Source organism: Mustelus asterias, chromosome 9 (genome assembly GCF_964213995.1).
Source record: "Mustelus asterias chromosome 9, sMusAst1.hap1.1, whole genome shotgun sequence".
NCBI lineage: Eukaryota > Metazoa > Chordata > Chondrichthyes > Carcharhiniformes > Triakidae > Mustelus > Mustelus asterias.
In genome coordinates, this window is record NC_135809.1 from 56824141 (window position 1) to 56851966 (window position 27826).

General features: G+C 44.2%; 1 protein-coding gene across 2 annotated transcripts; it reads right to left on the reverse strand.

Moving 5' to 3' along the window:
* Positions 1 to 359: 359 nt before the first annotated feature.
* On the reverse strand, positions 360 to 26433 carry sinhcaf (SIN3-HDAC complex associated factor). 2 transcript variants are annotated; one of them, XM_078220230.1, is made up of 6 exons: positions 26350 to 26433; positions 12364 to 12502; positions 12168 to 12267; positions 10846 to 10972; positions 9128 to 9278; positions 360 to 3322 (listed from the first exon to the last, which is right to left on the reverse strand). In XM_078220230.1, exons 2-6 carry the CDS (start codon positions 12489 to 12491, stop codon positions 3160 to 3162), a joined length of 669 nt encoding a protein of 222 aa, XP_078076356.1. In that variant the 5' UTR covers positions 12492 to 12502; positions 26350 to 26433; the 3' UTR covers positions 360 to 3159. The 2 variants fall into 2 exon arrangements, with proteins under 2 accessions (XP_078076356.1, XP_078076355.1); XM_078220229.1 differs by lacking the exon at positions 26350 to 26433 and adding an exon at positions 20345 to 20423.
* Between the last annotated feature and the right edge of the window lie 1393 nt (positions 26434 to 27826).

The following is a 27826-nucleotide window of genomic DNA, read 5'->3' on the forward strand; positions in this document are numbered from 1 at the left end:
ACTTTTGTACTCATCGCATAGGTTCCCCAGCGAGGATGATGGTAGTGGACTTTGGAACCTATGGCACACAGGGCCCTATCTGAACGACAGCACCTCTGACAGTGCAGCACACTCTCATAACTGCACTGGAGCGTCGGTCAAGATTTCGTGCTCAAAGTCTTTGGACAGGAGCTCAAGCCTTCTGACAGAAGTGGGCATACTATCACCCAGGCTGGACTTGCTTCAGATTTTATTTTAATAATCGTTTAGAGGGTGGGGTATCGCTGGCTAGGCCAGCTTGCTGCAGGTCACCCTCTATCAGGCAGCCTGTACCTACCAATGAAAGAAAAACCACAAATGCAGGCAACTTCTTTATAAAGCCGTCTACTTTATTTCAAGACTAATAAAAAATTTTGGAGTAGAAGAATATCAACAGTATAAAAAAAGTACAAAACTGGCTCCATAGATCTCTAATACATTACAAAGTGCATCACTAAAATACATCTTGCTGCACTAAACTAGCTCAAGAAGTGAAAGGAGACAGTGGTATGTTTCTTTTGTGTTTGCAGAGGAAAAAAATAAATAATAATAAATAGAACGACAGGGAGGAAGCTCAGTCATAAAGCCCAGGGAATGAATTACAAACCCAACCTCAAGATCACATTCAACCAGGGACTGAATGGTGCCTGGACACAAGGCATGCGGGTGAAATGGCTGGCACAATTTCATGCACCCTTTCCCAACACGCTTAATGCATGCATGCAGCGCAATCCAACAAAGAGAAAACCCCGTAGCATCCAGAATTTGATAATGAACACTGGCAACTCTACAGCAAGCATGCTGAACAGGTAACCAGGGGGCTGGGGGGGGGGGGGGGGGGGGGGGGGAGATCAACACAGAGACTGAAGCTTAGTGCTCCTCCTCCAATTCCAGAATGGCATGATTTGAATGGCAGAAGATAAATTCTCAAACTATTTGACTTCCTTGAACCTGTCCAATGTGATGAGTTACCACCTGTTGCCTTGGCGACTGGTGGCCAAGTGGCCTCTTGAGTAGGTTGGCCATTTAGGGACTTGTGCTTCACTGAGGCAATCAACTCTACTAGCATTCCCTGCATTTTTATAAAGTCATGCAGCACAAAAGGAGGTTATTCAGCCCGTCAGCCTGTTCTGATTTATTTGAAAGAGCTACCCATTTGGTCCCTGCTCTTTCTCCAATCCTGAAAATAGTCACACGCTTTCATTCACATTTTACGTGATACCTTTGCAAGAAGGATCCCCCTCATCAGCACATAGTCAGCTGGCTTTCCTAGTATCAGTACTCATTTGCTGCAGTAAATAGAACCAAACAGGCTACTCCATTGGTCTAGCTGCAGGACACATCTCCGAGAGGAAGACATGATTTTGCTGGGCTCAGGCTGGAAATCTGCAGCTGGGCGCAGTGTCACTGAGGGGAATTGGCAAGGCAGGGGAAGCAATGGGGCGAATTGCAGGCGAGGGGTTCTCCCGCTCGCCAGACCCCAACATCTGTGGTTCTTTCACCAAGGTTCAGACGAGTGCCTATGGAAACTGGCCTTTCCACAACCTCCCTCAAAGCCATTTGGAGAACTCTGCTAGACAGGGTATGTACGGTGGAGGCCCGAGGTGGAAAAAAGGACAGAGCTTCCTCCTCCATTCAGCCCGCCCCCACACTTGAGGAATAGCTACATGGTTAAAGAGCTGGCAGCAATTACACAGCACCTTCAGGAGAGGGCAGGAAGGCAGTGAGGGAAGGGGAATGGATTTCAAAATTTGCCCAGTATGCCAGAATGACAGCAAATCCAGTGGCCAAATCAAACAATCCGCAAAGAGGCATCTTTAGAGCAAAATGATGACATTTAAAATGTTGACCGCAGATACTGTTCTGCTGTTGTACATTCGGGAATTATCTCAATACCCACTTTATTAACAGGTAGAGCTCAGTTGAGGAAACCCTTTCTTGGTCCGTGTTGGCGAGGTGTTGCCTTCAATACCAGGTGGTGATTTAGGGGTATGGGATTGCATGGCTGTGGTAGGGTGGCTATCATTCACATCTCCTTTGAAATCGGCAGGTTACTTGCTCATCAGATCGCAGTAAAGGTGGAAATGCCTCAATGCTTATGCCACTGAAATGAGCATTAAACAGAGAGCCTTTTCCTCTCTGGCTGACAGGCCTATTAGAAATAAAATGGGGCTCAGCGATTCTACACTGTGCCAAAAAGCTGCAAGTCTTTCCTGGTTCTGTTTTGCTACATTCTGTTACTCTAGAAAGTGCCAGGCTAAGTTTGTTTAAGCCACTGTTTATCTTTTCCCCAATATTCTCAGCTCCTGCCCTGTTGACTGGACTCAACAGGTGCCCTCCATACCCCATCAACTGCGCAACCTCATGCACGAGGCTCAGGCAAGATATTGCCCCATAGAGGGCACACAACCCACAATCCAACCATCCCTCCCCAAATTTTCCTCTTCTAACATTTTCCAGTGGGGTTGGCGATCAAACGCAGGGAGCTCAGATACATCCACCTCCTCCCCCACCCCACTCCCACCATCCCCTTCCAGATCTATGGAAGGAATAGAAGATACTTATCCATGATCTTTCAACTCGAACAGGGACAGAGAGAATCAAAACTCGGGCCCCTACCTCGTTCTTGTGACTCAATGACTCGCTGGGAAAATCTCGCATTCGGGTAGGCCACAAAAGGGACAACCTGCCAGCTCACCGACAGCCAACACGTTCCAAGCACACGGGAGCTGGCCGCACTTTATGTCACAACCTTCACTCACTTTCCCAATTTCGCTCACCCCCCCCACGAAAGAAAAGTCCATCGATAAACGAATGAAATAAACCCTAAATAAGCACTTTACAGGTGCGCTCCACTTTCACTTAATATGCGTGCAGCTCGTGAAATATTACAACATTTACAGCTTTTTATTTTACACATGTCGAATCAACTGACTCCCCCCCGCCCCCCCCCGGAATGATAAAAAGAAGGAAAATCGTCAGTCTTTTGGGAGTGTCAGTTCATTCGCAAAGCAATCGCAGCTTGCCCTTTATGGGCAGCTTTTCTGTTCAGTTCATCCTTCAGGCAACACATATTTTCAATGTACTTTGCCCCACTCAGTCTCTCTCTCTCTCTCTACCTCTCTCTTTGAATGAGACAGTTCACCATTCGTCATCTTTCGAAGCGGATGGGGACTGAACTGCCTGTTGCTCTGGGGTTTCTACCGTTCTCTTCTTATTGGCACAGCAGGGCTTGAAGAGTTGAGGGTCAATTAACACCTCTCCGAACCGTCCTTTGTAGATGATTCCGCAGCACACCTTTTGCCTGTGGAATTATAACGGGAGAAAGGTTTAGAAGGGCAAGAAAAGACTAGCTGGGCCATCAAGCCTGCCTCAAGCTCATGAAGTCTGGACAATTGCAGCTAAACCCTTCCAACCTTGCCCCCAAACACACTAAAACTCCCAAGGGAAGGGAAACCAAAAGTCCGCAGAGAAATCCAGGACCTATAAGGAAAAACAGAACGAAGCTGCAAAATTCCTTCAAACATATTTAATACTGGAAACAAGACGACAAGAATTAAGGGAAGTAGACATTTGGCCCCTCGAGCCTGCTCTGCCATTCGACAAAATCATGACTGATCTGACTGTGGTCTTAACTCTACTTTCCTATCTCCCTCCCCATAACCTTTGATTCCCTTGTCTATTTAAGCCAGCCTTGAATAAATTTAATGACCCAACCTCCATCACTCTCTGGGGAAGAGAATGTCACAGACCAGTGACCCGCAGAGAAAAGCAACTCCTAATTTTAAACTGTGCCCCACTCGTTCCGGATTCCCCACAAAGGGGAAATGCCCTCTCAGAATCCACCCTATCAAGTTCCCTTAGGATCGCCTATGATCATCTCTTTCTTCTAAATTCCAATGGCTAGAGGTCCTACCTACTCAACCTTTCCTCATAAGGTAAACCCCTTCATTCCAGCAATCAGTCGAGTGAACCTTCTGAGCTGCTTCTAATACAATTCTATCCTAAAGAGACCAAAATTCTACAAAGTACTCCAGATGTGATCTCACCCAGGCTCTGTACTTTCATACTTTCAATCCCTACTTTCATACTTCAATCTTCTTCAATAAAGACCAACATTCCATTTACTTTCCTAATCACTTGTTGTACCTGCAGACTAACTTTGTGATTTACATAACAGAACACCTAGAGCCCTCTGTAACCCACAGTCCACAATCTCTTTCCACTTAAAATAATATTAGGCCTGTTGCATTCTCCCTGCCAACTGGACAAGTTCACATTTTACCACGTTATATGCCCAAAGTCATTTCACAAATGTAGTCAGACAAAATAGCACAGTGGTTAGCACTGCTGCCTCACAGTGCCAGGGTCCCAGGTTCAATTCCGGCCTCGGGTCACTGTCTGTGTGGAGTTTGCACGTTCACCCTGTGTCTGTGTGGGTTTCCTCCGGGTGCTCCAGTTTCCTCCCACACTCCAAAGATGTGTGGGTTAGGTTGATTGGCCATGTTAAATTGACCCTTGGTGTAAGGGGGAATTCACAGGGTAAATGCGTGGGGTTACAGGAGTAGGGCCTGGGTGGGATTGTGGTCGGTACAGACGCGATGGACCAAATGGCCTCCTTCTGTACTGTAGAGATTCTATGTAAGACGCAATGCATCATTGGGAGATATTAGGATAAATGACCAAACGTTTGGTCAGTAGGAAGTTTTATGGGGCATCCTGAAAGGAGGAGACACGGAGTTTTAAGGCGGGAATTCCACAATTCAGAGCCTAGCCAGCAGTGTTGTCACCGGTGGTGTGGCAAAAGAAATGGGGATATCCAAGGGGCCAGATCCAGAGAAATGCAGAGTTTTCAGAGTTGTAGGTTATGGTACCAGGAGGGGACGAGGTCATAGAAGAATTTGAACACAAGGATGAGAATGTTAGATTGAGATGTTGGTGGACCAAAAGTCAACGTGGGCTAGTGAGTACAGTGGTTGAAACTTTGCGTGATTGAAGATACAAAAGAATTTTGGACAAGCTCAAGTGGATGGAGGATGGGAGGCAGCAAGGAGCGTGTCAGTGTAGATGAGCCCGCTTTTAACACTGTGCAAGTGGAGGGGGTTTGAATGGGTTAAAATCAAGCCTATGAAGACAAGAATCAACAAAAGCACAGATGAAAGCTTCAGTAGCAGATGGAGATAAAATTACAGATGCACAAGTCAGAGGGTTTGGTGATAGCGAAGTAGTGTCAGGAGCTCCACATTAAATTGGATACCAAAGATGCAAACAATCTGTTTCAGTGGCCAGCGAGGGAGATGGAATTGGTGATGAGTGAATAGAGTTTGTGGCAAGGGCCATAGACAATGGCTTCAATCCTTCCAATAGGTAACTGGAAGAAATTTCAGCTCAACCAGGATTACAGCAATTCAAGAAAGCAGCCCTTCAGCAGAACTTCACCGTCTCTAGGGTAACTTGGGGATCTCATCTCATAGCAAGGGAGCCTCCGAGGAAGAGTGATCACAAAATGTTTTGTCACATGGAGTTTGTGGGTAATATAGTGAAGTCTGAAACTGGATCTTAAATTTAAACAAAGCCCAATTACGTAGAAATGAGTGCAGAATTGGCTAAAGTAGATTAAAAAAGGTATGATAGCGGATAAGCGATGGCGAATATTTAAAGAAATGGGCAGGAATTTGCCCAAACAAATTCTAAGTGTCGAATTCCTGTGAAAGCTGGAGAAAATCGCATGGATTTTTTCAGCGGGAATTTCAAAATAAATCTTGCATACACTGCACTGCAGAGAGCGCCAGCGTGATTCACTTCAGAAATCAGTGGGCAGGGCCTATTCCTGCTCAGGAGGCTGGCAGCATAGCGCTGAGCGGGCCACTGTGCTTGTGCCAATCTAACAGAAAGCAACTGAGGCCAAAACATTGAATGTTTTCAAGAAGCAGTCAGATATAACACTTGAGGCAAAGGGATCAAAGTACATGAGGGGAAGGCAGGATCAGGCTTTTGGTTTGAATGATCAGCCTTGATCATAATAAGAACATAAGAAATAGGAGCAGGAGTAGGCCATCTAGCCCCTCAAGCCTGCCCCGCCATTCAATAAGATCATGGCCGATCTGAAGTGGATCAGTTCCACTTACCCGCCTGATCCCTATAACCCCTAATTCCCTTACCGATCAGGAATCCATCTATCCGTGATTTAAACATATTCAACGAGGTAGCCTCCACCACTTCAGTGGGCAGAGAATTCCAGAGATTCACCACCCTCTGAGAGAAGAAGTTCCTCCTCAACTCTGTCCTAAACTGACCCCCCTTTATTTTGAGGCTGTGCCCTCTAGTTCTAGCTTCTTTTCTAAGTGGAAAGAATCTCTCCACCTCTACCCTATCCAGCCCCTTCATTATCTTATAGGTCTCTATAAGATCCCCCCTCAGCCTTCTAAATTCCAACGAGTACAAACCCAATCTGCTCAGTCTCTCCTCATAATCAACACCCCTCATCTCTGGTATCAACCTGGTGAACCTTCTCTGCACTCCCTCCAAGGCCAACATATCCTTCCGCAAATAAGGGGCCCAATACTGCACACAGTATTCCAGCTGCGGCCTCACCAATGCCCTGTACAGATGCAGCAAGACATCTCTGCTTTTATATTCTATCCCCCTTGCGATATAGGCCAACATCCCATTTGCCTTCTTGATCCCCTGTTGCACCTGCAGACTGGGTTTTGGCGTTGCATGCACAAGGACCCCCAGGTCCCTTTGCACAGTAGCATGTTGTAATTTTTTTCCATTTAGATAATACTCCAATTTGCTATTATTTCCTCCAAAGTGAATAATAAATGATGGAGCAGACTCTAAAGGCCGAATGGCCTCCTCCTGTTTCCATTTTCTATGTTTCTATATAGTTTTGGCCTATGAATGTAAGGAAAGATATACTTATCTCAAGGAGGTGGACTCACTAGATTAATTCTTGGAATTAAAGAGCTATCTGATGGGGGCAAACCGAGTACAATTGGTCTACACTCTAGAGTTTAGAGGATTGAGAGCTGATCTCATTAAAATATCTAAAGTTCTGGGAGGGCTTCTCAGGGTAGACACTGAGACGCTGCTTCCTCTGGTTGGAGAGTCTAGAATGAGGACCACTGTCTCAGGATAAAATGATGATAATTTCAAACGGAGATAAAGAGCTTTCTTCAGCTCGAGGTTGTGAATCTTTGGAATTCTTTACCAAATGGCTGTGGTTGTTCATTGAATATATTCAAGACTGGGATTGATGGATATTTGGACTGGAAGGAAATGAGGTTAGGGTGGAAAAGTGGGTCTGAGGTAAAAATCATTATCTTATCGAATGGCAAAGAGCTGTAATCTTATTCCTATTGCTTAAGTTCTGAAAGGAACATTGGAAATAGGAACAGCCCTACAGCCTGATCCACCAGCAACTATATCATGGCTGTGCTTCTATCTCAATGCCGTTTTCCCACACACTCTCTTGATATCGTTAATATCTAGAAATTTATCGATGTGTCTTAAATATACTCAATGATTGAACCTCCACAACTATCTGGGATAGAGAATTCCAATGATTCACCCCCTCTCAGTGAAGAAATTCATCCTCAACTCAATCTCAAATACCTGCTCCTTATTCTAAGGCTGCGATTCCAAGTTCTAGGCTAACCCCATACCCTCCACCACCAACAAACCACACCCCACCCCTAACCACCAGCAGCCAGGAGAAAGCATCCGACATGCATCTACCCTTTTGAGCTCTGGAAGAATTTTGTGTGTTTCAATGAGGTCACCTCTGATTCTTCTAAACTCTAGAGAATCAAGGCCCCTCAATCTCTCGTCACAGGACAATCCCACCTTCCTCAAAAGTAGTCAAGTGAATCTTCGTGACACTCCCTCTATGGCAAGTATATCTTGCTCAGGCAAGGAGACCAAAACCAAGGAGACAATACTCTAGGTGCAGTCTTACAGAGGCTCTATACAATTGCAGCAAGGCATCTTTACTCCTGTACTCAATCCCCTTATGATGGCTACTGAAAGTTTGCTAATAATGCCCATATCATAAGAATGAATGAAAAAAAAAGCTATTTCCAATTGAGCCAAACGACAGCTTTGTCAGTGGATTCTGGATTCAAAGCTTTGGTCAAATATCATGTTTCTTGTGTTAGCTTATCACCAATCCTGGATGAAATGTTACAGGAAGTTTAGAACTTCTTAACCAAATAACAGTAACAGTAACATTACTTAGCATGCTGGTTCGCTCAAACACGAGGTCAGCTTTCAACTTTGAAATATTCTGCACCAGTTCCAAAGTAACCTAGCCTGGCTCAGTGGATAGCACTCTCACCTCCAATGTCAGTAGGTTATGGGTTCAATCCCCAGTCCTGAGACTTGAGTACACAACCTGGGCTGGCAGTGCAATACTGACCGAGTGCCACAAGGTTGGAAGTGCCAGCTTTCAGATGGGATGTTAAATTGAGGCCCAGTCTGCTACCTCAGGTGGATATAAATATTTTAAATTCTCCTCAGTGTTCTGACCACTGTTTAACCCTCAACCAATATTATTAAAACACAGATTATAGAAACATAGAAAATAGGAGCAGGAGGAAGCTATTCGGCCCTTCAAGCCTGCTCTGCCATTCATTATGGTTGATCATCCGACTCGATAGCCTGTTCCCGCCTTATCCCGATTCCTTTCGCCTCAGGAGCTATATCTAATTCTGATATCTGATCATTATTCCCACGCTGCAATAATGGTGACATTTCATAATCTCAGTACGTCCCCAAAGTAACTTACAGTCAATCAAATATTTTGTGAAGCATTGTCACTGTTGTAATGTATAAAACATGGCAACCAATTTGCACACAGCAAGCTCCCACTAACTTGCAGTATTATGACTGGATAAGCTGTTTTGGGAGTTGGTTAAGAGATCAATAATGGGAGGACACTGCAGAGAACTCCACTGCTTTCCACCTGAGAGGGTAGGTGAGGCTACCTTCATGTCAAAAAACCCCAATTTCCAGCTTAAACACACCTTGTTCAATAAAATTCGGATCATCTGTTTGATGGAAGCAGTGTAGAAAACAGAGATTGGAAACTAGTACGTGCTTACTCTACCTTTTCCAGTAAGTGAGGTCTAAGAAGGAGAAGACAGGGACCCTGTTTGATCCAGAAGCCATCTCTGCATCAGAGCCCTCATCCGAGTGATTGCTGTAGCAAGGGGACTGTGCGGGAGACATACTGGAGGTGGTACTGTGGGCATCAGAGTCTGTAGATAGTCAAGAAAACCATTATCATTCGTAGACTGACAGCGCTAAAATCATCATGAACATATTTTAACACTGCCAATGCATCAAGTTCCAATCTGTTCTACTTTCTTAACGTATAAACCTACAGAAAGATAGGGACTAGAATTGACCATTCAGATCATCGAGCCTGTTCCACTGTTCAGTTAGATCAGAGCTGGTCTCAGTCCTAATTCCATTGGTTCAACCTCTCTTTAGACCCTCAACAAAGAAAAATCTATTATCTTTCACACCCACCGCCATTGGTACTTTTAAGAAACCTATCCCCTCCCCTCAATTTAAAAGCTTCTCTCCAAATATGTTTTTTATTCGTTCATGGGATGTGGGTGTCACTGGCTGGGCCAGCATTTATTGTCCAACCCTGAGGGCATTTAAGAGTCAACTGCATTGCTGTGGGTCTGGAGTCACATGTAGGCCAGACCAGGAAAGGACGGCAGATAAAAGCAAAATACTGCAGATGCTGGAAACAGAAACAAAAACAGAAAATTCTGGAAATCTCAGCAGGTCTGACAGCATCTGTGGGGAGAGAATACAGGCAGCGTTCGAGTCTGGATGACCCTTCATCAGGACGGCAGATTTCCTTCCCTAAAGGACATTAGTGAACCAGATTGTTTTTACAACAACCAACCATGGCTTCATGGTCATTATTAGACTTATAATTCCAGAGTTTTTAATTTAATTCAAATGTTGCCATCTGCCGGGGTGGGTTTGGAATCCATTATGTTGAGTCTCTGGATTGCTAGAATTTTATAAGTTTCTACGAGATGCCCACTCACTCTTCTAAACTCCAATGAATATAATCCTAACTGACTTAGTCTCTCCTCATATGACTGACTTGCCATCGCAGCAATAGGCTGGAGATTTTTCTTTGGAGAAACACTACCTTTTAATCAACTCTCCCATACCCATGGCCAAGAATTAAAGCTTCCCCCACCCATTCACAACAGCTCTCGTAACCACTCCCCCCTACCCTGCTTTAAGGGGTCAGGAGGTTAATTATTCATCGCAGAATACCAGTCTGATCGTACAGTCAGTGTTAAAACAATTTAGTTCAGCCTTTGGCCAATGGTGACAAGCACCCCTCTGGAGGACAGTGACGGCAGAGGACTGAGAGAAGCTGTTGGAAGTCAGGGGGAAGTGGCTTGGACTGGTCTTGTTGGAGATGATTATTACCTGGTGCTGATGTGCCATGCATGCTAGCTGCCAGTTCTCAGCCCAAATCTGGATGATTACCAGATCCTGAAGTTGAGAATAAACACTGCAGAACTGTCCATCTCTGTCTTTAGATGGTGGAGAAGACCATCAGTGCAGCAGCTGAGGATGGCTGGGTGAAGGACATGGCTGGAGGAATACTAGCAGTGTGCTGGGCTGGAGATATTTTTTCCCCCCATCAGAGCGATGCATGTGAAGGTACTGAATTATTTACACACGATCTGGACCAGATTGTGTGTAAAGCGCATTTTCAGGAGAAAACGTTACTGAATGAACTGCAGAATGAAACAATATCGCAAGGCACCCAAAGATACTTACTCTGTCGTTTGAGCTCTTTCTGGATCTTGCTGATCTGACTGGCTTTCATTCTGTTCCCAGTGAGAGATTTTGCCTTTTTGGGCTTCAATGCCGTCTTCAAACTTGGTCCTGCTCGAACATCAACCACCTGCGAGACACAACAGCCCACCCATATTACTGCTGCTTACACTGTCCAGACATCAACCCCATTCAATAGAGCAAAGCCATTTCAACTGACAATCGAGCAAATTGGTTGTTGTATCTTTACACTCTTCCCTTGGAGAAATTACTCTGAAGAATTGAAAAGGGTTCATTAGCTGATTAATGATTGACATTCTTGTTGTTTCATATCTTCACATGCTTCCCGAGTAAATTCCTGGTGGAAATGTTTTAAAGGAAATTTTATTTATGGCCTACACTTAGTTCAAAGTTTCTTATTTAAAATGATCTGACAATTTTTAAGCACTTAACCTCCTCCTCCACTGTGCAGTATTATTTAGGTTGCTTGAATAAGATTATTACATTCTTTTTGAATGCGCATTCGTGTGTGTGCGTGCATGTGTGTGTATGTACATGCAGATATCCATTCTATGGCGTACACCTACAATCTGTTCAGCTGTTGTTGGACAGCCAGAATATAACTTTGCAATGCATCTTCTGTGAAAGCTACATGTTGCAGCATATATTCCCTCCTCAGCCCCATTACTGAATACAAAAATACATATGAACATCTAAATGAGAAGTTGTCATCCATTTGGCTCCTCAAGCTTGCTCCATTAGATAAGATCATGGTTGATCTGACTGTGGCTCAACTCATCTTTCCTGTCTATCACACCCCCTCCTCTTCAACTCCCTTGTTGATCAAAAAGCTTTCTCACTCTACCTTAAAAATATTCAAAGACTTTGCTTCTACCACCTTCTCTGGGAGGAAGTTCCAAAGACTCAATCCTCAGAATAAATTTCACCTCATCTCCGTTTTAAATGAGTGACCCCTTATTTTTAAACAGCGAACCCTAGTTCTAGATTCTCCCACAAGAGGAAATATCACCTCCACATCCACCTTGTCAAGACCCCTCAGGATCTTATATGTTCCAATCAAGTTGCCTCTTAATTATTCTAAACTCCAGCAGGTACAAGTCTAGCCTGTCTAACCTTTCTTCATAAGACAACCTGCCCATTCCAGGTATTAGTCTGGCGAACCTTCTCTGAACTGCTTCCAATGTATTTATATCCTTCCTTAAATAAGGGGTCCAATACTGTATACAATACTCACTGGTGGACTGTACAAGTGAAGCGTAACCTCTCTACTTTTGCAATCAAACATCCTCACACAATGTACTTACATGATTCCAGTTCTTCTTGGAGCCAACAGGGAGCTTTTTCCACCGTTTCACCAATAGGACACAAGCATTGCAGATCTCACCTGCCCGAGCTTCGTTCAACCTTTGAGAAGTACAAAGAAAAAACGTAACTGAATAACGGGAAAATCTAACCCAAACGGGGTTTGTCCACAAAGAGGTTGGCCCCTCCCCTCCTTACCCAAAGCAGCTCTGAAAGTCTTTCTCATAGCGTTTGCTGTCGGTAAATCGCGAACTCGAGGATTTGGCCCGGCAGATGCAGCAGCCGTCCAGACTCCGGTACATCTTGGGCTTGTGGAAGCCGAACATCTTGTGGTCGACTGTAAACAAAAAACACACCCTGAAACATAAACCGGTGGTCGGTGCAAAGAGAAGGGTCTTCTGATTGAACCATCATCAATGTCAGTGCCTGTTCGAGCATAAGTTTTTAAATATAAAACTAGGAAGCTCGATATAGGGCTAAAATACTCCTCGCTAACTCAGATCGTGTGTTAATTAAATGGAAAACAGTCTCTTCATATCATTTATAAGATGCCTGATATCCAAAGCTTGTCACCGGACAGTCAATTGTCCCAGTTTGCCATAAAGAGTTGCATTTCTATAGCATCTTTTGCAACCTCAGGACATTCTAAAGCACTTTTGCAGCCAATTATGTACTTTAGAAGTTCAATCAATGCTGTAATGTTGTAAAGGGAGCGGCCAATTCGCACACAGCACACTCCCACAAACATCAATGAGATTTCATTGAGACACACAAGATTCTGAATGGCCTTGACAGGGCAAACATTGGCGAGATTGCTTTCTCTGGCTGTGGATGGTGTGGGGGATGCACAGTCTCAGGATAAAGGTTCGATCATTTTGGACTGAGACAGTTCTTCACTCAAAAATGTGTAAATCTTTGGAATTCTCTAGCCCAGAGGGTTGAGAATACACCCTGGTTGAGTATATTTGAGGCAGGCTGAGATAGATAGATTTGTGGCCTGACAGGGAATGAAGGGGTATAAGGAACAGGAAGAGAAATGGATGGGGCAGAAGATCTGTCATGATCGTACAAAATGGCAGAGCAGGCTCGAGGAACTGCAAAGTCTATTCCTACCACTATTTCTCAATGACCAAATCATCTGTTGTTAGTGATGCTGTTTGAGGGATGAATGATGGCAGGATAATGAGGAAAACTACCCTGCACTTCAATTAGTAACTGCAGCGCTTCAAGGTGGCGGCTCCGTGGCACAATGGTTAGCACTGCTGACTCACAACGCCAGGGATCCGGGTTCAATACCGGCCTCGGGTGACTGTGTGTGGAGTTTGCATGTTCTCCCCATGTCCGAGTAGGTTTCCTCTGGTTTCCCCCCCCACAGGTTAGGTTGATTGGCTATGCTAACTTGCTCATCAGAGGGATTAGCAGGGTAAATATGTAGGGTTATGGGGATAGGACTGGATGGGATTGTTAGTGCAAGCTTGATGGGCCGAAAATGACTTCCATCTGCACTGTACAGATTCTAAACTTCTATAACACCGCCTTCTCAAGGGCAATTTGGGATGGGTAATAAATGCTGGGCTTAACCAGTGACACCCACAATCCATGAATTGATTCTTTTTTTAAAGTGACTCACTGGAGTGAACTGAACTCTTCCAAGGAAGTCTTACTTCACATCTCTCTGGTCTCTGGTCAGGCCCCGACTGTGGATTCTCTCCACAAAGATAGTGCGAGAGAGAAAAAAACACCTTGGACTTTTCTCCCTGAGCCTCTGTGCCAACCTCAATCCTCCAGTCTCAGATCAATAATTCCGTCACCCTCTCCTAGGATCACCATCACTGCTTGTGAAGCCGCTTTGGATATAAAGGAACCACAGTAAGGTAAGTTGTTACCATTGGTTTGAAGTGGAGCCCAGGCCTGACAGTTCAGAATGCCTTGGACTCGACGCCTTCTCTGTTGATTGTAAGCGATTAGTTTTGGCTCAGTGACAGCCCTCGCATCTCGGGGTCAGAAAGTCGCAGGTTCAAACCCCGCTCCAGAGACCCGAGCACATAAACCAGGCTGACACTCCAATGCAGTGCTGGGATTGGCCAGCATTTACTGCCCATACTGAGTTACCCTGAGAAGCTTTATGATCTGCTAGGCCACTTCATTTAAATGTCAGCCAGGTAGCTGTGGGACTGGAGTCACATAATACCTTCTAGGTAGACATTAAACCGGAGGTTCCCAGTGTTCTCTCCCAAGTGGATGTAAAAGGTCCCATGGCACAATTGCAGAGTTTACCCTTGTATCCTGGCCAACTCTGTTGCTCAATCATTGAAACAGGCAGCCCAGTAATTATGTGTAAACGGTGGGCACAAACTGGCTACTGCTCTTCCTACATTACAATAGTGGCTATACTTCAAAAGCACTTAACTGGCTGCAAAGTGCTCGGGGCATCCTGAGATTGGGAAAAGTGCTATGTGTAAATGCAAGCCTTTCATTTTTTTTTGCAACAAAACTCAGAAAATGATCATCAGGGATTAGAAACCTGACATTGTACTTTTGAATACTGAAACTATAGAATTGCAACATGCGGTGTAAGGCTATTGTAACGGAAAGCAGAATGTGATCTCACTGGACTTGTGCCCTGAACTCGCTGTGGAAACAACACATATGCATTTGAAAGTACCCTCCCTGTTCATGTTAGCTGCCCTGATCTCACCCAAATAGCGATTACAGTAAACAGGAAGCCAGACACCCAGCACATTGATAACCAAGGTCAATAATATTTGTGTTAGGTAAAGATATCAAATATGAAATAAGAGCAACTAAAATGGGAGTTGAGATGCAGATCCAATTGATGGAGCAGGCTCGAAGGGCTGAATGGCCTACCCCCCATTCCTCAAACTTCAATTTCAGACTTACTTCCTATATCGGACCAACAATTGACCCAAACAATATTTTATCCTAAATGCTTTGCTGCTACATTAATAAATGTTCTGCACAATCGTCTCAATTCATTGATCAGTGTCTGTCATTTAAAATACATGGCACTAGGAAGTGAGGGTTAAATAATCCTCCTCTATGCTGGGATTAGGCACCGCGCTATCTAGCAGAGCTGAAAATGCCAGAACGCTTGATGTTGTTTGCTGGGTATGGCTGCCATTCACTGCCCATGCTAAGTTACCCTGAGAAGGTAGGCATTCTCCTCAAAAGTTGTTTGCTACAACTGTATGATTTGTCCGGTCACTTCATTTTAAGAGTCGACCGTGTAGGTGTGGGACTGAAGTTACATGATGGACATCAATGAAAAACAATCCGGTCACTTTTACCAAGAGCAGATGATTAATACCCTTACTGAAAAGAGCATCTTAACCACATGGGACGACAACGGTTCAAAGTTGCAACTCACCACTAGCTTCCTATGACAACCAAGAATGGACAGGAAGTTCTGGTCTTACCAATAATGCCCACACCCAGGGGACAGTAAAGAGAACCTCCGGCCTGTTGAGTATTTCCAGCATTTTCTGTTTCTGAGTTCCTGCATCTGCAGTATTTTAACCAGTATAATATTGAGTTAGCCACCCCTTAGGGCTGTACAGCTCCAAGAGCTATATCCTAACACAAACCATATTTATGAAAGTCTGCAATCCTGCTCGTCACCATTCAAGTGAATATGTTACAGAACAGAAATGCCCACAAATCAGCCTCAGGTATAATTCACACCCTCACACTTTGCCAAAATCCTACGCCGCACAGACTATACACATTGGGCCATTTTTAAAGTTATTTATTTAAAACAATCCAACAGCAGCTGAAACCAGAGTCAAATGAAAGATCGTCAACCTGAAATGTTAGTTCTGTTTCTCTCTTCACAGTCTGACCTGCAGTTTCTATTTTTAGACCAAAATCAAAAGCTTTTGCAGCAAATCCTCCTGTAACCACGTAAGCTGGGTTTGAACAGTGTACAGCATGTACTGACAGGAACACAGTAACTACAATACTGCCTTACAATACACACATGCATACAGGTACATGCAAGTGGGTGAACACAAAGCATTTTAAAAGCCATTTAAGTATTTGTGAAGAATAGCCACTGTTCCAATGCAGGAAACATGGTTGTCAATTTGCACAAAGCAAGCTCTCAGAAACAGTAGGCTAGATAATCCACAAAAATGTTGGAAATACTCAGCAGATCAGGCAGCAACTGTGGAGAGAAGCTGAGTATTTCCAACATTTTTTGTTTATTTTTATTTCAGATTCCTATCACCCATAGTAGCTCTGGTATTTGCGACCAGATTATCTTGATAGAGGGATAAATATGGTTCAAACACTGGGGAGAACTTCCCTCCTTTCCAACATTGTGCCACAGGACCTTTCACATTCACCGGAGGGGTTGGTAGGGCTCAAGTTTAACATCTCATCCGAAAGACAGCATCTCCAACAATGCAGCACTCCCTCAGGACCACACCGAGTTGTCAGGCTGGATTATGTGCTCCATTCACTGGAGGAAAGTCTGTAGAATCAGTCTCTGCTCCCAACACAGAAGGACTTTAACATGCCTGTAAGGCATGACAGACTTTCGCTGTGATGGGTTTGTGGAGAAATCCCTGAAAATCTGTGTTATTCCTGTGTACATTCAAATGCCTGAAGGCCCTGGGAGAAGACAAGCTACTGACACGATAAGCAAAACCCAGATGCCGCATTTAAGCAAGTTACAATTGACCATCAACAGAACTGTATCATTTGTGCCTCTCAATACCCAATATAAATAATTGGCAGCAACTCAGTTGCTGTTTAACTTTGGCCAATTGTGTGTGCTTATAAGGACTTTAACAGCACAATTAGGCCATTCAGCCCCATGGACCTGCTCTGCCATTCAATGTGATCAAGACTGATCTACACCGCAACTCCATTTTCTGTCTTTATCGCATAATCCTTATCCAACAAAAATCTATCAAACTGAATCTTGAGATTTCAGACTGAGCACCTCTGGGGAAAAGAATTCCAAAGATTCACAGCCCATTGACTGAAGAAATCTCTCCACATCTCAGTTCTAAATGGCTGACCCCTTATTGTGAGACTATGACCTTGTTCTGGACTCTCCAGACAGCATCTAGCACTCAATTTTATGCTCTACAATTAAATCTTCTCTTCCAGAACAATTCCATTAGTAAATGGTGAAACTGGTTAAACAGAGAAGGCTGGGCGATTTATTTCATTATCAGTCTGCTACATTATTTGGTTATTTGCATTTTAATCTCAGCAGGAAATTTCATCGCTTTCTTTCCCTACAGTACTGGAGGCTATGCAGCCGGTATTCTGAAGCCTGCAACTACCAAGCCTCTATTAACTCAGGCAATTAAGCGACACTTGACCACTGTCTATGGCAGTGCCCACAGCAACTGTGCCTCCTCATAGCTGATATAATGTGTTTCCTTCACTGCTCCAGTTCTCCAATGCTTTTCATGTCTATCCCTCTGGGAATAACCCAAGTGCTTGATTTGTATTTTGTTTAAAAACGGTCTTATTAACCTGCAGCCCTATTGTTAACAATTTGTACGTTCGCACACCCACATTTCTTCACCTTATTCATAGAATCATAGAATCCCTACAATACAGAAGGATTTTTATTTTCCAAATATATGGTGATCTAACATGCCCAGCACAAGCATCACTCCCTCAAGATGCAAACATGTCCATCCACACATTTATCTTAAAGGGACCAGGTCGCATAACAAGTGGCCATGCACTGTGAACAAAAGCTGCCAGGAATATTCTTGTGATCCCCATTTCTTTTATGAAAATGTAATATCTCACTTATCCATGTTGAATGCCATTGCCAAATATATGCCCATTCTGCAAGTGTATTATCATCTTCTTGTGATAAGTTGCAATCCTCCGTGCAACCGACAGCTCCCCCCCCCCCACCCCGGATTTGATGCCATCAGCAAGTTTAACTTTTGCTTCCGTAATTTAAATAATTATTAGAAATTGTGAACAAGACTGATCCCAGTGCTGATCCTTGCCGGAGCTCGCTTCCCACCTTCTGCTGCTCTGAGTAACTATCCTCTATCCATCCCCTCTGCCGTTTTGTCTTCCGGCCAGCTAGCTAGCCACTCTACTACTTGTCCTCTGACTCCGTATACTTTGAGCTTCCATGCTGTGACACTTATTGAAGGCCTTCTGGAAATCCAAGTAAATTAGATCAACTGTATTACCCTTATCTACTCACTGTTACCTCCAAGTATTCAAAATGAATAGTTGAGTCAAGCAGGACTCTCCCCTTTTGGAATCCATGCTGACTGTGCATTATCATGCTTTCAGTTTCTAGATGTTTGGTTCCCTCCTTTAGCAGGAGTTTCATTACCTTTCCTACCACCAACAGTCTATAGAAAACATCTACCTCCCTACTAAAACATAGGCTTAATGCCAGCTCTCCATTCACTGCACCATTTTCTAATGAATTATTAAATATAATAGTGCCTCAGCTGTCTCTTTACATTCTTCAAAATGTACAGATGCAATCTGTCTGAACCAGGAGTTCTAATTTTCCTGTTTGATTAGCTTTGATGCTAATTAATTTAATAGTTCTTCTTTTTATTTTAAATGTTATAGCATCTCTAATCTCATTTTCCAGTGTGATGCTCCTGGTAAATCCCAAAGTAAAATATTTAATATCTCTGCCATTTCACAATTGTTGCTGTAAATATTCCCTGTCTATCCCTTTATGGCCCTGTTCTCAACCTGACTTGCCTTTCTTCATTAATGTGCCAATAGAATATTTTACTATTTTGTGTTATGGGGGTCGGTTTGCTCAGTTGGCTGGACGCCTGCTTTGTGATGCAGAGCAACGCCAAGATTGCAGGTTCAATTCCTGTACCAGCTGAGGTTATTCTCAACCTTGCCCCCCCCTGCCTTAGGTGTGGTGATCCTTAGGCTAAATCGCCACCCTCAAAGGGGAGAGCAACCTACAGTTGTTCGGCACGACTGCAACTTTGTTTTGTTTTATGCTCCTTGACCATTTGATTGCACAGTTCCTCTTTGCTTTCCTAATTCTTTTTTCCATTTCTCTTCTAGTCTCCTCATATTCTCCCTCATCACACTTCCCTATGCTGACCATTTACACAGAGTGGATGTCCCTTTCCTTACCACCAATCTTTCTCTCAAGTCTTCATTCATCCACGGTGTCTCACTAGTATTTAGTTTGTCCTTTCCTTCCAGAATAGGATTTTTTTTGTGGACTCTGCTGAAAACCATTTAAAAATGCTTCCCATTGCAATTCCAGGCTGTCTTTTTTAAAAACAGTTCATTTACAGGATGTGTGTCGTTGGCTAGGCCAGCATTTATTGCCCATTCCTAATTGCCCTCAAAAAGGTGGTGGTGAGCTGCCTCCCTGAACCACTGCAGTCCCTGTGGAGTAGGTACACCCACAGTGCTGTTACGGAGGGAGGGAGTTAAAGGATTTTGACCCAACGACAGTGAAGCTAATATTGCCCTGTGATAATCATTCTATGCGTTATGCTTATTTTCCCAATCCACTTTCATATTTCTTCCTCCACCTCCCTACCACTATGAAAGGATCTGCTGAATATTTCCCTGATGTGGAGATGCCGGCGTTGGACTGGGGTGAACACAGTAAGAGTTTTAACAACACCAGGTTAAAGTCAACAGGTTTATTTGGTAGCAAACACCAACAGCTTTTTTCCCTACCAGTGATTGATCCTTTATCTTTCAGCTCTAGTCACACTAATTCTATTTTGTCTTACTGATGTCTGCAAATTTATTTTCAACTGCCCTTACGTTATCTCTAATAAGCAGTTACTCCAGCTTCCCTTTACTCTCTCACAACTTTGAGATATAGTACATCTTGCAATGCTCAATTCCCAGTTCTGATTTTTCTGTAGAGATTGACTACTTCTGAGAGCTTGCTGTGACAATCTTTCCTACAACAGGGTGATGGCAATTGTCAAGTGCTTTGGCTGTAAAAGCGCTTTGGGATGTCCTGGGGATTGCAAAAGGCGCTACAGAAATGCAACTCTTTTCTTTCTTCTAGGGTTTAAAATCATGTTTTCAGGTTCCGCCCATTCTTCTGTCCCGATGGCACTGACTGCCTTAGCGGAGGAGTCTCCAAAACATAATCCGCTGGCCTAGGCTCGAGCAATGTCTGGGGTCTCAATTCTATTTATCATCATACACTTACTTCCCACTTTGTCCTGTTTGAATAATGTGGTCCAGAAGGATGACTAACAGCTGATTTTAGTGCTGTTTCCTCACTGATGGATGTATTCTTGAGTTCCAAGATCTGTGAGTATCACCAACCTGGGAGAGGAAAATTAATTGGAATATGGATTTAAGCTTCACGTGTTTTCTTTAGCTATCCCAAATCTCTGGTCTGTCAAGAGAATGTGGCCTTGGGCCGGGTTAATGACAAGAATGCCCAAAACATTCTTGAGTTGTCAATCATCATTCCAAAACAGTAGATGGTAGGCCCCTTCCCACATTCCTCTGAAGATACGGCTCTTGCTGGGCTATGGATCTGCATGTAAATAATAAGGACTGAAAAAAAACTGCAGGAAATATTGAACAGGCTGGAGCTCTTTTCTCTGGGAAAGAGATTAATAACAGGCCTGACGAAGGTCTTTAAATTTACAAAAGGGCTTGATGGGACGACTTGGAGCGATCCAGCTCAAGGGGGCAAGAATAGAAAGTAATTGCTAATGGATCAAATGGAAGAAACATAGGAACAGGAGAAGGCCATTCAGCCCATCGAGCCTGCTCCGCCATTTAATGAGATTGTGGCTGATCAGTGGCCTAACTCCTTTAGCCCATATCCCTTAATACCTTTGCTTAACAAAAATTTACCTAGCATCAACTGCCGTTTGTGGAAGAGAGTTCCAAACCTCTACCGTCTTTTGTGTATAGAAGTCATTCCTAACATCGCTCCTGAAAGGTTTGGCTCTAATTTTTAAGACTATGCCCCCTAGTTCTAGAATCTCCAACCAGTGGAAAGTTTATCTTTATTTATCCTGTCTTTTCCTGTTAGTATCTTGAAGACTTGGATCAAATCACCCCTTAACCTTCTAAATTCTAGAGAAAACAAAAAGTTTAACTTACAGAGAATGGTGAGTGTGGCACCTTATGCTGGTTAGAGTGGTTTAAGCAGACAGCAGTGATGTGCAGAAGTACAGGCTTGGTGTACACTAAGGAAAAGGGACAATATGATACAGCAGCAGGGTGGGAAAGGTAATTAGACTGGGTTGATGTGGCATTTAGATACATGCTAGACCAGATAGACCAAATGGCCTGATTCTGTGCCTCAGACTGTATGTGATTTAATATGCTAGTAGCCTCACTCAGATGGCACCCCTCCCTTCACCTCTTGTGAACATAGGACTTAAGAACTGGAGTGAGCCATTCAGCCATTCTAGTCGGCTCCGCCATTCAATAAGATCATGGCTGATCTGGCTGTGTCTCAACTCCACTTTGCTTTGACTGGTAAGCCTGTGGAATTCACTCCCACAGAAAGCAGTTGAAGCCAAATCGTTATATGTTTTCAAGGCGTTAGATATAGCTCTTGGGATGAAGGAGATCAAAGGATATATGGCGGGAAGATGGGATCAGGCTATTGTGTTGGATGATCAGCCATGATCATAATGAATGGCGGAGCAGGCTCGAAAGGCTGAATGGCCTCCTCCTGCTCCTATCTTCTACGCTTCTATGCCTGCCCTCCATAACCCTCAACTCCCTTGTCTGTCAAACACCTGTCTAACTCTGCCTTGAATAAATTCAATGCCATTGAACATTAAAAATTTCCCTTCAGCTCCATCTTAAATGTTAGACCTCTTATTCTTAAACTGCATCCCCTTGATTCTGTCTCTCCCACAAGCGGAAAGACTCTCCTGGTATCTACCCGATCAAATCCCCCTCAGGATCTTAACATGTTTCAATAGGATTACTTCTTATTCTTTTAAACTACAATGGCTAGAGGTTCAACCTTTCTTCAAAAGACAAGTCCCTCATTTCAGGAATTAATTTGGACAAGTTTCAATAAGCTGTTAGCATTAGGCATCCTCACCTTAGCATTGATAGGAATTTCTGCACAGAAAAAATCCAAGATCTATCTAGTTCACCTTCAACCATCTTGGTGGTCAAAATACAACGATAATGGACTTATTGATTAATCATCCTAATCAATCTCTGTCAATTAGTTTACAACAGATCTAGACATAATCCCAGTGATGAAGAGCCTCGATACCAACATACAGCAGGCAACAGTAATGAGAATTACTATCCATCAATCCTGTGTCATCTCAATTCTTTCTAATGCTACCCATGTCTCAAGTGCTCTGCTCCCCCACATACAACCCAGCATTGAAAACACAAAAGGCACATGCTCATTCACTGCTAAGTGTGTTGTGAAGATTTGAATGGGAATAGTATGGAGATATTAAACGTCCACATCATTTCACTGAATTTCTAGTGATAAGGCCAACAGCAACCCCATTGGTTTATGCAGCACCTGTAACATCCCATAGTGTAATCAGACAAAAGGTGACAAACAGCTCGGTCAAAGGAAACGCATAATACTGAAAATCTGAAATAAAAACAAAGCTTTTTAAAAATTCATTCACTCATGGGATGTGGGCGTCAGTGGCTGAGCCAGCATTTATTTCCCATCCCTAACTGCCCTTGAACTGAGTGGTTTGGTAGGTCATTTCAGAGGGCATTTAAGAGTCAACCACATTGCTGTGGGCCTGGAGTTACGTGGAGGCCAGAGCAGGTAAGGACAGCAGATTTCCTTCCCTAAAGGACAGTAGTCCAGATGATTACTAGTCCATTAATAATACAGCTACTCCAGAAAATGCTGGATAAACTCAACAAGTCTAGCAGCATTTGTGGAGAGAAACAGAATTAACGTTTTGGATCTAAATGACCCTTGAAACCAGTTGTCTACAAGAGGGTTGGGAAGGAAGTTCCATGAGTCCAGGCATGGATGGCTCAAGGCACAGAGTCGCCAATTTAATGTGGAAGAAGTGAGAGATGTACTAAGAGATCGGAATCTCTGCAGCACAGAGACATAGAGTTGTCAGGCTGGCGGAGGTTATAGAGAGGGAGGGCGGGGCAAGACCACGGGGGAATAGAACTGAAGGATATGAATTTTAAAATCAAGATGCAAATCCAGATCCAATGAAGGTCAGCAACTAGACAGCTTAGGAGCATTTCGGGTCTTGGCTGTTCTTTGAAAGAGCTCAACAATTTGTCCCCACTTCTCCCTTGACGCTGCAAAATTAGCCTTTCCAAATATCTATCCAATTCCTTTTTAGAAGTTAGTATTGAGTCTGGTCCTAGAAATCATAGAAACCCTACAGTGCAGAAGGAGGCTATTCGGCCCATCGAGTCTGCACCGACCACAATCCCACCCAGGCCCTACCCCCACATATTTACCTGCTAATCCCTCTAACCTACGCATCCCAGGACTCTAAGGGGCAATTTTTTTTTTTAACCTGGCCAATCAACCTAACCCACACATCTTTGGACTGTGGGAGGAAACCGGAGCACCCGGAGGAAACCCACGCAGACACGAGGAGAATGTGCAAACTCCACACAGACAGTGACCCGAGCCGGGAATCGAACCCGGGACCCTGGAGCTGTGAAGCAGCAGTGCTAACCACTGTGCTACCGTGCCGTGGTCCTGTGGGGAGAGATGGTGTGGTAGTAATGTTTTCGGACTAGTAACAACAGAGGGCTGGGATAATGATCTGGGAATATGGGTTCACTGGTGAAATTTAAATTCAATTAATAAATCTGGAATATAAAGCTAGTCCCAATGATGGTGATCATGAAACTATCATCGATTGTCATAAAAACCAATCTGGTTCACTAATGTCCTTTAGAGAATGAAATCTGCTGTCCTGACCTGGTCTATCTGGTCTGTGACTCCAGCAATGTGGTTGACTCCGAACTGTCCCAGCAAACCACTCAGTTCAAGGGCAATTAGGGATGGCTGATAAATGCTGGCCTAGCCAGTGACACCCACATCCCATGAAATAATAAATAAAACCCTTCCAGGCTGTGCATTCTAGATCATAACAATCCAATTTCTCCTCATCTCCGCTTTTGTCGAGTATCCTAAACGTGTGCCGACCCTATTGCCAGTGAAAGCAGTTATTTACTGTTCCAAAACCTTTCATTACTCAGTCCCTTGTAGGGACCTTCTCAAATCTCTTGGGTTTAACTCTTCAGACAAAGATGCGCCAAGGGTGCAAGGCACTCTCCTACCAAAACAAAAAGTGTTGCTCGAGAGAAAAACACAGAAAATTAATGAAACAGCCCGGGGGGGGGGGGAGGGGGAGGTTGCGGAATTAGGTTAATGTCTTAGGTGGATGTCTGTTCAATCAGCACAAAACAAGACGCAGCCCCAATCATCGTGGTACCCATATCAACTCCATTTGCATGCTTTGGAAACCAAAATATAGGAATAGCTTTTCATCTCAACCCCCCCCCCCCCCCAAACCTGGTTGGCAAATACTCCCACACCCCCATGTGAATCCTGTCCATTTCGGTTGCGTATTTCAGTGGCTGGAAGGAAATCGGCTTCCCCAAGCTGGAATTGGCAGACTGCTCAGGGATACAATAAATGTTACTTAGCATCAGCCTCATTTCCTAACTGTCTGCTTGGTTTTTCTCCTCCCCCCCCCCCATCCATCCATCCCCGATTCAATATTGCAATCTCTGTCTCAGACGTGTCTGGGGGAGTGGGTCGCACGCTGCGTGTTGTTGTTTGGTGGTGTGTATGTGTGTGTTCATTCGAACAGACAAGCCTTTTTTCGGATCCTCAACACTGCTGCAATGTCCAACAACACGACCCGCCTCAAACAGCAACACTTTCCCTTCTTTTAATGAAAAAGAAAAATGGTCATTTATCAACACAGCCCGGGAACAGCATGACCGAGGGAAATGAAAAGTAAATAGCCCTCTTGCTCTGACTCCTACACTTGTGGGGGGTGGGGGGAGAGTGTATTTTAAAAGCGAATTAACACGGACTATCTGACGTTGAAAAATGTCACACGTAAATTAAAGCACGTTGCTGGATATTTCTGAATGAGATGGAAAGGGGGACCGGGGGGGGGGGGGGGCGGAATGATGGCAATGTGAGACGGGGAGAGATTTAAATCCAACACGCTAGTGGATAGGAAAATAAATCGGAATTTCTGGATCGATGGACACATGGGAAGTAGCAAGTGGCTGCCTCCCATGTGCTGATACGGGCTGCTGAGTGAGGGATCCACACGCTGCTCTTTGTTTTCAGTGTCCTAGCGTGCTCCTGCCTACGTGCAGCAGCATCACCTCCCCACACACAGGGAGAGACATCTCCCGAACAAAAACAGCCACCAAGTCACCCCCCCTCCTCCTCCTGCTGCTCATTGACCCACCTTCCAATTTCACCGCCACTTTCCCCTTCCCGATCAACAAAAATATATATAAACACAAAAAAAAGTCTAAGGAAGGAAAACGGCCTGTGTGTGTGTGTTGTGTGTGGAATTCGCTCGGATGAAGTTCACATGACGCCATCATCATAGATAGAAGAATATGAATCGAGGCTATCGAGAACAAAAAGCGTCTCAAACTTCTTAAGGGACATGAGGATGTGCAGAAAGAGAGAGAGAGAGAGAAACACGCACAAAAAAAAATGTGCAACAAATTCGTACAACTAACCCCAGAGAATTAAATAACGAACCAGGAACAAGTAACTCGTGTCGCAGCGGCGATCAACCCACACACTGTGTGCATGCTGCAGAGGTTTAGAATTTGGGGGGGGGGGGGGATCTTAAGTTACAGATAGCAAGTTAAAACAAACAAACTTTGTGTGTGTTTTTTTTGGAGGGGTGGGGGGTGCCGCCGCCGGGTAGTTACAGCAGGATGGAACGTTGTGACAGCACCTTTGGAATGTCCAGCTCGCGTGTAACAACAGCGCCGTCCGGGCAAGGTTCTAAATTCGAACGTGGTGCGCGCCCACGTTCCAATCCCCGCTCATTGTTGCCAGCAAGATGTTCAACAAGATCACACACACACAAAAGTTTACAGCTACACAGACACATAAACTAGACAGACAGAGGCGCCTCGCTGCTCTGATATAACTAGATTAGACAGACATTATCGAGCATGTTTTCCTGCAAAAGGCGTTACATTTAAACATGCACTCACCCAGCACAGTGTGAACTTCACTTTCTCTTTTCTTTTTACAACCTCGTTGTTGATGTAGGTAAAGCCACTCTTCGCTCTGCTTTCTTTGGGTTAAGCAGGGTGGTGGGTGGGGAGATAGGTGGGTGGGTGTTAGTTACGTTGGGCGCAGGCGTATTCGGGCACCGTTGGAAATCTTCTTGAATCAAACTCATTTGCATCGGGACGATGATGTCAGTTTCAAAGCCAAATAAGGCCAGAGAGGAACGCGGGAAATGCGACCTCCGCCCGCCTCCCCCCCCATCGAAACGTCACAGGATGTTTGTACTCTTACATGGAAAGAGGAAGGAGTATTTGTAGCTTTAAATCTTGCTTTCAATCACAGTTGCAGTCAGTGTGCAGAACTTTCAGAGGGCCAGCGAAGCCAGGGGTGAAACTGGGAGGTGCTTGGTATCTGTTGCCCAGATTGATCACCTTGTGGCTCAAGCTTACGTATGGGGGTACAGCAAAGAGCAATCCATCAGTGTATTTGGAGTGGGAGACAAGAGGGCAACAGTGTCAGAGAGCCACAGGAAACTGTGTGTAGTGGGCAACGGACTGATTCAGCCACCCTTTCGCGTGCCGCAATTGCAGCCGGATTTCTGTCTTAAAGGCGATGGGAGAAGGGGAAGTTCCGACCATTTGAAAATCCATTGTGTTTTTTTTCCCGAGCGACTGGGGAAGAAGTGAGATGTTTTCTTCTCCTCTCCCCCAGGAATCACAGAAGAGGGGCTGTTTTTTAAATAACTACATTTTAAAGGAAACGAGAGAGAACTGCGTTTATATTTACACATCCCTAATCTCCGCCCAGCGTATTAGGCAGATTTGAAGTGTAGTCAGGAATCGCAGTTTATGCACAGCAAGCTCCCACAGTCATGTGATAATTAGCCAGAGAATCTGTTTATGTGATGTTGATTGAGGGATTAATATTGAACGGGACAGCAGGGATAACTCCCCTGCTCTTCAAAATAGTGGGACCCAACTGAGAGGACAGATATTACCTTAATGTAACATCGCAAATTTGAAAGTCAGGACAGAACAATAAATTCTATATGGCGCCTTCAATGTAATAAGAAGTCCCAAGCCATTTCACAGGAGGGTAATCAAACAAAATTTGACACCAAGCCACACAAGGCCAGAGGTTTGGTCAAAGGGGTCGGTTTTAAGGTGACTCTTAGTGGTAATGGGCAACCTAGGCTAGTGAGCGGGGTGCATGAGGGGCCCTCCTTCGTCTCAATGGGCTGCATGAGTGAAATTGGGCATTCGCATTAACCGTGACCCCATGAATAAGATTAAATACATTTAATACATGCCAATTATTTCATAACCAGTTACAGACTCAAAAACAGCTCCTTCCCTGCTGCCAGAACACTCTTGAATGAATCTACCTCGCATTAAGTTGATCTTTCTCTGCACCCTAGCTGTGACTATAACACTACATTCTCCATTCTCTCCTTTCCTT

Coding starts and splice junctions, on each gene's coding strand:
- sinhcaf (XM_078220230.1), bottom strand. CDS start 12,491: ATGTTCGGCTTCCACAAGCCCAAGATGTACCGGAGTCTGGACGGCTGC. Junction 10,973..12,167: donor CCAAGAAGAACTGGAATCAT/GTAAGTACATTG, acceptor TGTGTCTCGCAG/GTGGTTGATGTTCGAGCAGG. Junction 3,323..9,127: donor GACCTCACTTACTGGAAAAG/GTAGAGTAAGCA, acceptor ATAATTCCACAG/GCAAAAGGTGTGCTGCGGAA.